The sequence below is a fragment of the Salmo trutta genome, chromosome 17, assembly GCF_901001165.1.
Source record: "Salmo trutta chromosome 17, fSalTru1.1, whole genome shotgun sequence".
NCBI lineage: Eukaryota > Metazoa > Chordata > Actinopteri > Salmoniformes > Salmonidae > Salmo > Salmo trutta.
The window spans coordinates 26,622,578-26,635,251 of record NC_042973.1 but is presented as its reverse complement, the minus strand read 5'-3'; the positions used below and the strand labels follow the sequence as shown (position 1 = coordinate 26,635,251).

The 12,674-nt window shown below is 47.0% G+C and overlaps 1 protein-coding gene across 1 annotated transcript in view; it reads right to left on the bottom strand.

Annotated features, from left to right (window-relative positions):
• LOC115151955 (partitioning defective 6 homolog alpha) overlaps positions 1-12,674 on the bottom strand; it is a 36,005-nt gene that overhangs the window by 14,799 nt on the left and 8,532 nt on the right. Inside the window, exon 2 of the mRNA XM_029696336.1 lies at positions 11,918-12,140. Within this exon, the coding sequence (XP_029552196.1) occupies positions 11,918-12,140 (223 nt within the window). The remainder of the gene's footprint in view (positions 1-11,917; positions 12,141-12,674) is intronic.

Sequence of the window (12,674 nt, the reverse complement as noted above, 5' to 3'; positions counted from 1 at the left end):
GGTGTTATAAGGCTGCTGAAATCTAGTCGCTTATTTCTGACCATATATTCAAATACTAAAAATGTGATTCCTTTTTCTGCAGCACTGTGTGGCTTTTTTATATTGTTTACAGCCAATTTTCACTCCAGTTTTCACTCCCCACCACAGCAGACACAGGTAGTGTTGTTTGGCAGTCTATCAGCTGTCTGGGTTCCTTTGAGGATTAGCTGATCAGCTGATTTCACGCTCTAATCAGACAGACAGCAATAGTCCAATGACTTACTGACTGTTCAGTCACATCACATAAATCTGACAAGGAGAGTCCTGCCTTAAGACACACACAGGCACTAATACTCCCATGTGCCCTTACAGCAGCCTTGCTGATAGGTCATTGAGGAGTAGGTTGTTTCTACTTCACCATCACTGTTCTTGTCTGCCTCATTATTGAGAATACGAAGATGATCATCAACCTGCTGGTCACCATGAATATGCTAGTGAGGTCCCTGAAGGGGTCCCACTCTGAGCCCATTGTCAGACCCTTGCTGTCAGATGAATTATTCCCCAGTGAACAGGCCAGGCCGTGGGATGGGAAGCCTGGCCTGGCGGCACTAGCACCAGCGAGCCCCTGTCCTCCAGGGTAGATGGATACCTGATGCTGCCAGCGGGAAGCTGATCACAGTGCTGTGGAGGCATCTCTTTGCTACCAAACCTCCTGGATCCACTTACAAGGGCTGGCCACTGGCTGCAATGTAGTGCTGCTCCAAGAACAAACTATTCCTGTCTACAACAGCTGAGCTCTGTTGTCTATCAGTGTTCAGATATGATCCTGTCTTTAAGCATGTGCTCCAAATACAGATCATATATAGGACCCAGGAGTTTTTATTGATCCTCTGATCTAACCCGGAAGAACTCTAGTAGACTATTAAGAGTTTTTTCCTTGTCAGGTCATAAGGTCAGGAAAAACTTGCCCTACCCATATAGTGTGACTGACCTTTTCCTGACAGGTCTCCCTCTGTGTGTTTGTGTGTGTGTGTGTGTGTGTGTGTGTGTGTGTGTGTGTGTGTGTGTGTGTGTGCCGGACCATGCTGTCCCCATCCTGAGCCTATGATCTCACCGTGTCTGCACTCCAACCATCTGGAGGCTGAACTGAAGCCCTGCCATATGGTCACCACAGCAACCCTTAACGCGCCACTGTTTCCAGGAAGAATAGGCTTCAGTTGAACTTCCCTCTGCCATCTACAAAGGGTTCAGCAAAGTCTACCTAAACTAATTGACAACACATTCAAAACATGTACAGTGCCAACACAGAAGAAAACACTCATTTTCTAATTGAAAGAGTCTCGACGATAACACAGTGTGTTAATGGAGCAGCAGATCAGATCAACAGCAATGTGCCACGCGTGAGGCGGGAGCAGCAATAGGCCTCGTACCTGTGTGTGTGTGTGTGTGTGTTTGTGTGTGTGTTTCTGGGATTACCCTTTAAGGTTGAGGGCAGCTCTAATCCCATCCCAGGATTATTACTTAGACACAGACACATGAGAGGGGCCTGGTCTAACCTCTCTTTATATAAACCCCACCCCCACAGGACTAACCCTGATCACACTATAAACCTCTGAAAGCTGGAGGATGGACAACTATAGCTTTCACAAAACAGGCTCACACCGGGCATTGTGAGCATCATTCATACAGGTACATCCTCATACCCACCAATTGCTTCCCTGTCCTCGAAGACACAAACACAGGAAAAGGGAAGTTTACAGTGTAAATGTCTCATGTTTTGCTAGCACAGACTGGAATACGTTCCTGGATTCTTCTGATGGCATTGAGGAGTACACCACATCAGTCATTGGCTTCATCAATAAGTGCATCAATGACGTCGTCTCCACAGTGACCGTACGTACATACCCCAACCAGAAGCCATGGATTACAGGCAGCATCCGCACTGAGCTAAAGGCTAGAGCTGCCGCTTTCAAGGAGCGGGACTCTAACCCGGAAGGTTATACGAAGTCCTGCAATGCCCTCCGACGAACCGTCAAACAGGCAAAGCGTCAATACAGGACTAAGATCGAATCGTACTACACCAGCTTTGACCCTCGTCGGATGTGGCAGGGCTTGCAAACCATTACAGACTACAAAGGGAAGCACAGCCGAGAGCTGCCCAGTGACACAAGCCTACCAGACGAGCTAAACTACTTCTATGCTCGCTTCGAGGCAAATAACAATGAAAAGTGCATGAGAGCACCAGCTGTTACGGAAGACTGTGTGATCACTCTCTCCGTAGTCGATGTGAGTAGGACTTTTAAACAGGTCAACATTCACAAGGCCACAGGGCCAAAAAGGATTACCAGGACGTGTACTGCGAGCATGAGTTGACCAAATGGCAAGTGTCTTCACTGACATTTTCAACCTCTCCCTGTCCAAGTCTGTAACACCAACATGTTTTAAGCAGACCACCATAGTCCCTGTGCCCAAGAACACTAAGGTAACCTGCCTAAATGACTACCGACCCGTAGCACTCACTTCTGTAGCCATGAAGTGCTTTGAAAGGCTGGTCACGGCTCACATCAACACCATACCGCCCCAACAGATCATGCAATCTCTATTGCACTCCACAATGCCCTTTCCCACCTGGACAAAAGGAACACCTATGTGAGAATGCTATTCATTGACTACAGCTCAGCATTCAACACCATAGTGCCCTCAAAGCTCATCAATAAGCTAAGGACCTGGGGACTAAACACCTCCCTCTGCAACTGGATCCTGGACTTCCTGACAGGCAGCACCCAGGTGGTCCCCTACTGTACTCCCTGTTCACGCATGACTGCACGGCCAGGCACGACTACAACACCATCATTAAATTTGCCAATGACACAACAGTGGTAGGCCTGATCACTGACAACGATGAGACAGCCTATAGGGAGGAGGTCAGAGACCTGGCCATGTGGTGCCAGGACAACAACCTCTCCCTCAACGTGATCAAGACAAAGGACATGATTGTGGACTACAGGAAAAAGAGGACCGAGCACGCCCCCATTCTCATCAACGGGGCTGCAGTAGAGCAGGTTGAGAGCTTCAAGTTCCTTGGTGTCCACATCACCAACAAACTAACATGGTCCAAGCACACCAAGACAGCCGTGAAGAGGGTACGACAAAACCTATTCCTCCTCAGGAGACTGAAAATATTTGGCATGGGTCCTCAGATCTTCAAAAGGTTCTACAGCTGACTGGTTGCATCACTGCCTGGTATGGCAACTGCTCGGCCTCCGACCGTTCGGCACTACAGAGGGTAGTGCGAACGGCCCAGTACATCACTGGGGCCAAGCTTCCTGCCATCCAGGACCTCTATACCAGGCCTTAAAAATTGTCTAAGACTCCATCCACCCTAGTCATAGACTGTTCTCTCTGCTACCGCACGGCAAGCGGTACCAGAGCGCCAAGTCTAGGTCCAAGACGCTTCTAAACAGCTTCTGTTCTAAACAGCTTCCAAGACATAACATCTAGTCAAATGGCTGCCCAGACTATTTGCATCCCCCCACCTCTTTACACCACTGCTACTCTCTGTTGTCATCTATGCATAGTCACTTTAATTAACCCTACCTACATGTACATACTACCTCAACTAACCGGTGCCCCCGCACATTGACTCTGTATCGGTACCCCCCCTGTATATTGTCTCGCTATAGTTATTTTCCTGCTGCTCTTTAATTACTTATTACTTTTATATTTTATTCTCCGTATTTTTTGAAACGGCATTGTTGGTTAGGTGCTCGTAAGTAAGAATTTCACTGTAAGGTCTACACCTGTTGTATTCGGCGCATGTGACTAATACAATTTGATTTGAATTTGCTCCACCTGCGTTTGTCAATTTGACAAAATTCTATTCTTCTCTTCTGTACCTACTGTTGTATCATTTCATTATGAGCTCCCTTACAGAGTGCTGTTTCATGCCTCTGTCTGTCAACACTGCGCTGGATCACAAAACAGTATAACGTCTCCATCAGTATGACTTGAGTCATCTCCATCGTAGGCGTACTGTAGTGTACATACATACACATTCCATTCAGAATCCAGAAATGGGCTGTGGACAGCTGCCAATACCAGCAAGAATTCTTGCAAACCCTAAACAACGCCCACATACCCTCTCTGAACTCAGCAGGCAGCACGCTCACAACCGTCCCTTCAATGTCCCTCTCTTCCTCTTGCCTCTGTGTATGCGTCTGCTCTGTCTTTAACCAGCCATATTGCTAGTTTCTGGACAAACAAACACAACTGAATAGAATAGACCCCTGTGCTGCTGTTCAGTGAACCACTGGGTCTTTGATCGAAGGTCAGATCACAAATCACATGCAATCTGGGGGAAAGGAATTCCATCCTGTAAATCTGAGTGGGAAACTGGAAATAGAAAACTCTATTTTACTCTTTCACACTACACAGTGGTTTACAGTTTCTCCATCGTTATTTATTTGATGAACTTGGTAACTGCACCTCTATATCAACTAGTCAATACTGCCCAGGTAATTAGTCAATAGCCCTGGATCATACTGCCCTTTATTCACACCACTGATCCTCAGTGGCATGGGCACCCGCAAACCAACCACGCCAACCTGTGGTTGGTAACCTCCTGTTCCCACACCTCCAGTGAACCTGCTGCATGCCAGTACATTTCTCTCACTGCCTACACTCCGCCCTCAGCCAGGCTCTGAGAATGTACCAAACAAGCCATGCACCAGGCTGGCTGTTTCACAGAAACAAGAAATCCCAGCAGTTCTCAGAACTCTAAGAGGCTGAAAGACATGGAGAAAGACTTGGCTAGAGAAGAAATTCAGAGTCTGCTGTAACAGTGGGTGATCTGTGTTGCCTCAGAGCAGGTGTTCTGTCTCGTGATCTGGCATGGCATGCGGTGCTCCGAGGTGAGAGAGAGAACGCTATACAGAACCCTGCCCAGCACTACACCTGCACAGCAGATGTTCCTAGCAGTACTCAAACTGCCTACTTTCCTCATCCCTTTCTCTCTCGCTCCTCTAGCTCTGCTATCCTAATATACGCTACATGACCAAAAGTATGTGGATTCGGCTATTTCAGCCACACCCTGTGCTGACAGGTGTATAATCGAGCACATAGCCATGAAATCTCCATAGACAAAACATTGGCAGTACAATGGCCTTACTGAAGAGCTCAGAGACGTTCAATGAGGCACCGTCATAGGATACCACCTTTCAGACAAGTCAGTTTGTCAAATTTCTGACCTGGTCAACTGTAAGTGCTGTTATTGTGAAGTGGAAATGTCTAGGAGCAACAACGGCTCAACCGCGAAGTGGTAGGCCACACAAACTCACAGAACGGGACTGCTGACGCGTGTAGCGCGTAAAAATGGTCGGTCTTCAGTTGCAACACTCACTACTGAGTTTCAAATTGCCTCTGGAAGCAACGTCAGCACAATATCTGTTTGTCGGGAGCTTCATGAAATGGGTTTCCATGGCCGAGCAGCCACAGACACAAACCTAAGATCACCGAGCCAATGCCAAGCGTTGGCTGGAGTGGTGTAAAGCTCACCGCCTGGCAGTCCGACGGAAGAATCTGGGTTTGGTGGATGCCAGGAGAACACTACCTGCACCAATGCATTGTGCCAACTGTAAAGTTTGGTGGAGAAGGAATAATGGTTCGGGCTAAGCCCCTTAATTCCAGTGAAGGGAAATCTTAACACTACAGCATACAATGACATTCTAGATGATTCTGTGCTTCCAACTTTGTGGCAACAGTTTGGGGAAGGCCCTTTCCTGTTTCAGCATGACAATGCCCCCATGCACAAACCGAGGTCCATAAAGAAATGGTTTGTCAAGATCAGTGTGGAAGAACTTGACTGGCCTGCACATACCCTGACCTCAACCCCATCGAACACCTTTGGAATGCTGACTGCGAGCCAGGCCTAATCACCCAACATCAGTGCCCGACCTCACTAATGCTCCTGTGGCTGAATGGAAGCAGGTCCCCGCAGCAATGTTCCAACATCTAGTGAAAAGCCTTCCCAGAAGAGTGGAGGCTGTTATAGCAGCAAATGGGGGACCAACTCCATATTAATGCCCATGATTTTGGGATGAGATGTTCGATGAGCAGGTGTCCACATACACTACATGATCAAAAGTATCTTCCTCCTTTAGTCCACCTATATTTAAATCTCCATAACTATTAATATTTGATTTCACTCTGTCACTAACAACAGTTATTATCCTTGTTTAAATGTATTTTTGATGTATTAAAACAGGGAAATCCCATTGAGACCAAGGCTTCTTTTACATGGGAGCCCTGTACACAATCATACAATTCAAAATATTTACAATTCCTATTGGGGGGTAGTACAATATTTACAAGCAGTTTAAAAAAATGTACTTACAAAACACGCTTATGAAAAACAATCACATTCCTCATTAAAAAAGAACCTATTGCCCATAATAAACCGTACACTCTTAGAAAAAAAGATCCCATCTAGAACCTAAAAGGGTTCTTCGGCTGTCCCCATGGGAGAACCCATTTTGGTTCCAGGTAGAACCCTTTTTGGCTCCAGGTAGAACCTTTTTTGATTTCATGTAGAACACTTTCCACAAAGAGTTCTACCTGGAACCAAAAAGGGTTCTACCTGGAACCAAAAAGGGTTATCCTATGGGGACAGCCGAAGAACCCTTTTGGAACCCTTTTTCTAAGAGTGTAGTGTGCTATGAGAAAGTGCGTCCAATGGCTTCAATACAGTGGCAGCTGCATGGCGATATCACCACAGTCTAAAGCCAGAATGTATGCCGACTGAATGATTTGTTTTCTGCTATTTAACTCAGGCATGCCCTATTCCTATAAAGGAAGCCCATTTTAATTCTTAACTTCTTAACTAACGTTAACTCATCAACATGTTTTTCGAAAGATAGCTTTTAGTCAATCCAGATACCCACATATTTATAAGCGAGGACACGATCAATGTGGGCACCGTGCAATGTACATAAATCCTCAGATACATTTGTAAGCATTTGCATTAAGCGTGCAAAGACAGCAGGATTGTGGGGGCATAAATTCACCGTCTCCCTCCCAGTCCTATACATAACACAAATGCATTCCCAGGCACACACAAACCCACACAACAGTACACTCAATGTACACACACAGACACACAGACACACACAGACACACACAGACACACACAGACACACACAGAGTTGCTCCTCGGGGTATTGAGCAGCTGGTGCAGCCTCAGTTGAGCGTGTGCTGGGTGAACACAAGGGAATCTCTCTGACTATGCAAAAAACAGCAGCACAGCCAATGGGCTTTGCACCAGCATGCCGACCCACAATAACACCACTAAAACACTACCTAAAGCACTCCTGCATAACGACGTCGGAGCACGGTTTGAATTTGCATATTGTTTTGAATGTAGTAGCAGTGTGTGTTTGTGTTTGTGCATGAGTGTGGGTAAGGGAGATGGGGGGGTTGACTTTTAATGTTAGCTAGAGGAGATCTTACTGGAGGCGTCTTCAGGGCCCTCTCTGGAGAGTGAGGAGAGAAGAGAAAACCCTTCCTTCCCTCTTTTCCCTTCTATCCCTCTTTTCCCTCCCTCCTCTCAGCCTTTCTTTCCATGTGAATTAGCCGGTTAAACCCCAGCTTATAAAACAGTTTGCTGAAATAAATCTTCAATGAAGTAGATTGAGCAACCACAAAAAATATCTTATTTTCACTAATCTATGCTTCTCAGACTGCCAGCTATAGCCCAGCTAATTCCCCAGACCTTTACTACTGGCCTCTTGTGACTGTCCCAGAGATTGTGGAGGGACGTGGTAGCTAGCTAGTACAGAACGGCAAGGATGGGCTAGTGGACTCACTGGGCTGACAGATACCGTAGGTGTTTTGTGCTGGGATTATATACGGGTGAGGATGAAAGCGAGCGTTGGATCACTTCTGTATGGAATCCCATTAGCCAGCCTGTCAATGGCCACTCTGTGAGATGAGCTCATGCTAAAAGCCCCATCAATCTCATCAGTGTTTCGGTGAACCAGCAGCACTCTGTGACATTAATGCCCCATACAGGGGCAGTGGAGAAGGGAGGATCTGATCAGAGACTTTAATGGCTCCACCAACACAATGTGTCCATCATGCCAGTAACGTGTCAATGGACCAAAGCTCTGTGATATCTAACCTCCCCCAGAGGCTGCTATAAGAGTCCATCTCTGGACAGCAGCTTATTGGGCCTTCAATAGCCAGATGGGCCAGTTGTGCTGGTCAGAGTGGTTGACCAGTTTCCTAGGCGTGGTCCTAGACTAGTATCACCACTACCTACGGTCTGTTAGTATCACTACAACCTTTACATTAAGCTGACAACAGACAGGGACTCCACCCCCATGTCACCATCTGATATGATTGCCCATAGTCCTCTGAGGTTATTATTCAAATATATCATGTGTCTGAACTGTATGGCAAGGATGAATAGTCTCTCCGTATAGATGGTCTCTCCAGAGATGAAAGGGAGATGAGAAATAGAGAGAAAAGCAAGTAAGGTTGAGCGAAACGTGGTTGACTGAATAACGACCGTGTAAAGCAGTTCAACTGAATGAAGAGCACTGCACTAATGATTTGCTGCTTATTTGCTCTCACAACAAAACTTGTGAGCGAAAAAGCCATTACTGTGGAAAAATGACATTCCTTCCATGGAGAAGATGAAGCTGTAATCACGTAGCGCCAGGCCCTGCACGGGTATGTCTGGAACAGCGATAAGCCCTCTCTGGAAATGTGCATTTCTGTTCCCCGCAAAACATGGTTTTATCAAATAGATCCTTTGAAAAACCTATGCTAGAGAGAGGGAGGGAGAGAGAGAACGAGAGAGAGAACGAGAGAGAGCGAGGGAACGAGAGAGAGAATGAGAGAAATGAGAGAGAAAGAAGAGAGAAAGAGAGGGAGAGAGCTGAGATTGAGGACCAGGGGCTAATCTGCCTTCTTATTCTCCTTTAAATAGAAATACAGGCATAACTAATGAAGATTTCACTAGCCGCATAGTATAATCTTAAAAAGAAAGAAAAAACACTAGCACATGCAGTAGTATTGCAGAGGGGTACGAAATAAAATCAAACTAAATGAAACTGCATTTTGATGAGGGAACAAACATATTTCCTGTTACCATATGGTTAGTAAGTGGAACTATAGCCAGACATTTAGCCCGTTGAAAGGCTGACAGGTGTTCAGCTATTCAGGACACTAAAGAGCATCCCCCATGAGAACAGGAAGTAACTATGTTGTCAGTCGGTGGCAGCAGAACAGAAAAACTCCTGCTGAATGAACAAATAGAGCTCAAAGATTCTGATTGCTTTTGTCTCCTGAGCCATTCAAATGAATGATCAGAGTATTGTCTGTAAAGCGAGGAGGCTTTTCCCAGCTAATGAGTAATTAGCAGGTGTGCTGGATCTCCTGGAGCATACAGGGATGATGGCTTCCTGTTTATACACAGAAACATTCACTGTGCAAGCTATGGCTTTGTTATTCAACTAGGCCTTTCTTCCACATATATACTGCAGATGCTGTAGATGAGAACAGGTAGCAAACACTGAGATGGATTGGAAAAAGATCTCCCTATAGCAGTCTCTTTCTCTCCTTCTATTTCTGTTTCCATTTCTCACTTTTCATCTCCATCTTTGGGTTTCTCTCTTGAAGCCTTCTTCTAGAACCACAGGGCCGACTAGATCTCATTAGCTACATTCCTCGCTCCCCTGGTCTGTGCTGAACGGAAGGCTCCCTCTGAGCTTCCCTCCCCCAGCCGCCAACCCTCAAAGCCGTACCTCTCAGTGCACCTCACAAATGGCATTTCAGTTGCTCTTCCTGAAATGTACTATTCCAGCATGCCACTCTAAGCATCCATGTCATCTTTGTTCATCCAGTGTTACTGCTCCTAACCACACCTGTGTTGACTTCCTCTCAGGCCCCAGAAGGGAGGTTTCTGTGCACCCCACAATGACAGGCAGAGCAGGGCCCTGGCCCTGGTGCTGATGCAGCAGGACTCACTCCCACAGAGAGCCTGGACAGAGAGGCAAAGCTGCACAGCCTATCTCTCTTCTGACTGACACATAGCACACTAAACCATTAGAGCTTCGGCGACCACACAGAGGAGGGTTGAACTACAGGGCACTACAGGGAATCTCCTCTCTCCTCTCTACCCACAGCTGAGCACATACTAAAGACGGTTAACTAGAATACCCATCTATACCCACTGGACTGTATAACATTGTGAGCCTGATGGATAATTATATAAAGTGGTAATTGAATCATGGATTCTATCCTGTAGCAATCACAAAGCAGCTGGACTTGGCTAATAAAGAAGGATAATAATGGGAATTTCATTAAGCTCTTTTTTTTGTTACAAAATAAAACAGAGCTGATTATGGAACAGGATGGTCCTCTAAAACTGGGAACAATAGCAGCCATTCTCCAGATTAACATTTCCAAATGAATTATGCAAACAAACAAAACAATAAAACAACATCACATAGAAAGATTGGAGTATAAACAATAGGGGAGCGACTTTTAAGAGCATTAATGGACCATTTCCTGAATGCAGAATTGGTTTTGATCAAACTCACTGACCGTGATGGGGCATTAGGAATGGAGGGGTATAGATGGAGATAAAGAGCAAGAAACAGAGCGTGGTGGGGAAGAGAGGGGAGCATCTGAGGTATAGTGTGTTTCAGGGCAGGCTGGGTGAGATAAGGGTGAGGAGTCAGCCCCAGCCCCAACTGCATCCCCAGCTTCAGCCCCAGCTTCAGCCCCAGTCCCAGCTTCATCCCCAGCTTCAGCCCCAGTCCCAGCTTCAGCTTCATCCCCAGCTCCAACTCCCTCCCCAACTGCATCCCCAGCTCCAGCCCCAACTCCAGCTTCATCCCCAGCTCCAACTCCCTCCCCAACTGCACCCCCAGCTCCAGACCCAGCTCCAGCTCCAGCCCCAACTCCAGCTTCATCCCCAGCTCCAACTCCCTCCCCAACTGCATCCCCAGCTCCAGCCCCAACTCCAGCTCCATCCCCAGCTCCCTCCCCAGCTGCATCCCCAGCTCCAGACCCAGCTCCAGCTCCATCCCCAGCTCCCTCCCCAACTGCATCCCCAGCTCCAGCCCCAACTCCAGCTTCATCCCCAGCTCCAACTCCCTCCCCAACTGCATCCCCAGCTCCAGACCCATCCCCAGCTCCATCCCCAGCTCCCTCACCGACTGCATCCCCAGCTCCATCCCCAGCTCCATCCCCAGCTCCATCCCCAGCTCCATCCCCAGCTCCATCCCCAGCTCCATCCCCAGCTCCATCTCCTCTCAGCACAGCACTCTGCCTCTGCATTCCTGAGGGCTGGCACAGCACCAGACAGCCCCACCCACTGAGGCAGGCCAGACTGGCAACAATGAGCAGAGCCCCAGACACTCATCCACTCACAATACAAACAACAACGTCATCACCATTGCCACACTGACTGACTCTCATACTTCCATTATCAGTCACAGTAAGAAATGCAGCTGTCAACAGCAGAACCCTTTCTGCTAACAATTAGACAACAGCATAAGACATAACACAGTATTTAATCATGAACACACACTACACACTCTACTAAGCTATAATTTTCTGCTAGCTCACCTCAAAACTAATTTCCATGATTGACAACTGATTTAAAAACACCTCAACAGCGCCGATAACAAACAAGCATCAACAGTAGCACTGGCAAACAACTCACTTCAACACAACAGTCAACAGCCATTGGAACAAAAACACAGTGACTCCAATTGCAATAAGGTCAACATCAATAGCAGAGAGCTATAACCAACTATGTAAGCTAACAATGAGGTTTCCCCTATAAATAACTCTCCTCTCCCACCCCATCCCTCTCTCCCTTCCCTTCCTCCCCTCCCCTCCCATTCCTCTCTCCATGCCACAGCCTCACCTCTCTTCTGGATGATGATCCTGAGTAGTGGATTGGCTGAGGACAGGGCCTTGTAGAAGTTGTCATCGTTGTTGATTGGCAGCAGGTCACCATAGACGTCCGCATATCCCAGCAGCACCTCCACACCAGGGATGCGGTGAACAGTCTGCAGCAGTCGGTAGAACTCCTGAAAGCCACCGGTGCTGCTCTTCTTCAGAGCGAAACGTCTGTACTCCGCCTCAAACTAGAACACAAAGGTCAGAGAACATTGTGTCATGAAAACAATAAAGCGAACTCATAACGAATGGTGCAGCAACAAACTCCAGACAATTCATCCAGACTCCAATAAAAGCCTCGGTCATGACATTGCCCTTCACTAAACAATTTAAAATTCCCCTCTTACTGCTTTTCATGGATGCATTCTGGTCCTCATAACATAACCTAGGTATTAACTTGACTAGACACAGAACTAGACCTATAGACATAGTCCAGTATGTAACAACTAGGACCATGTTCTGAGATGTCTCACTAGGTGCGACACGGTGGAGTGTGGGTCATTGTGAGGTAGCTGTGTAGCACAGATACATAAAGATTGTTTTGGGGACAACACAAACTGTGAGATATGCTTGTCTGTGTGGAGCTGCTGCCCTGCAAGGCTAGTGAATTTATCTCTGAGGTGCGTGTCACATGGAAACACACACAGAAGGTTGTGTCACTCCTCTCACATAATGTGCAATCCCATCCTTGTCTGGGGCACAGACTTCCTCAATCACAAAGA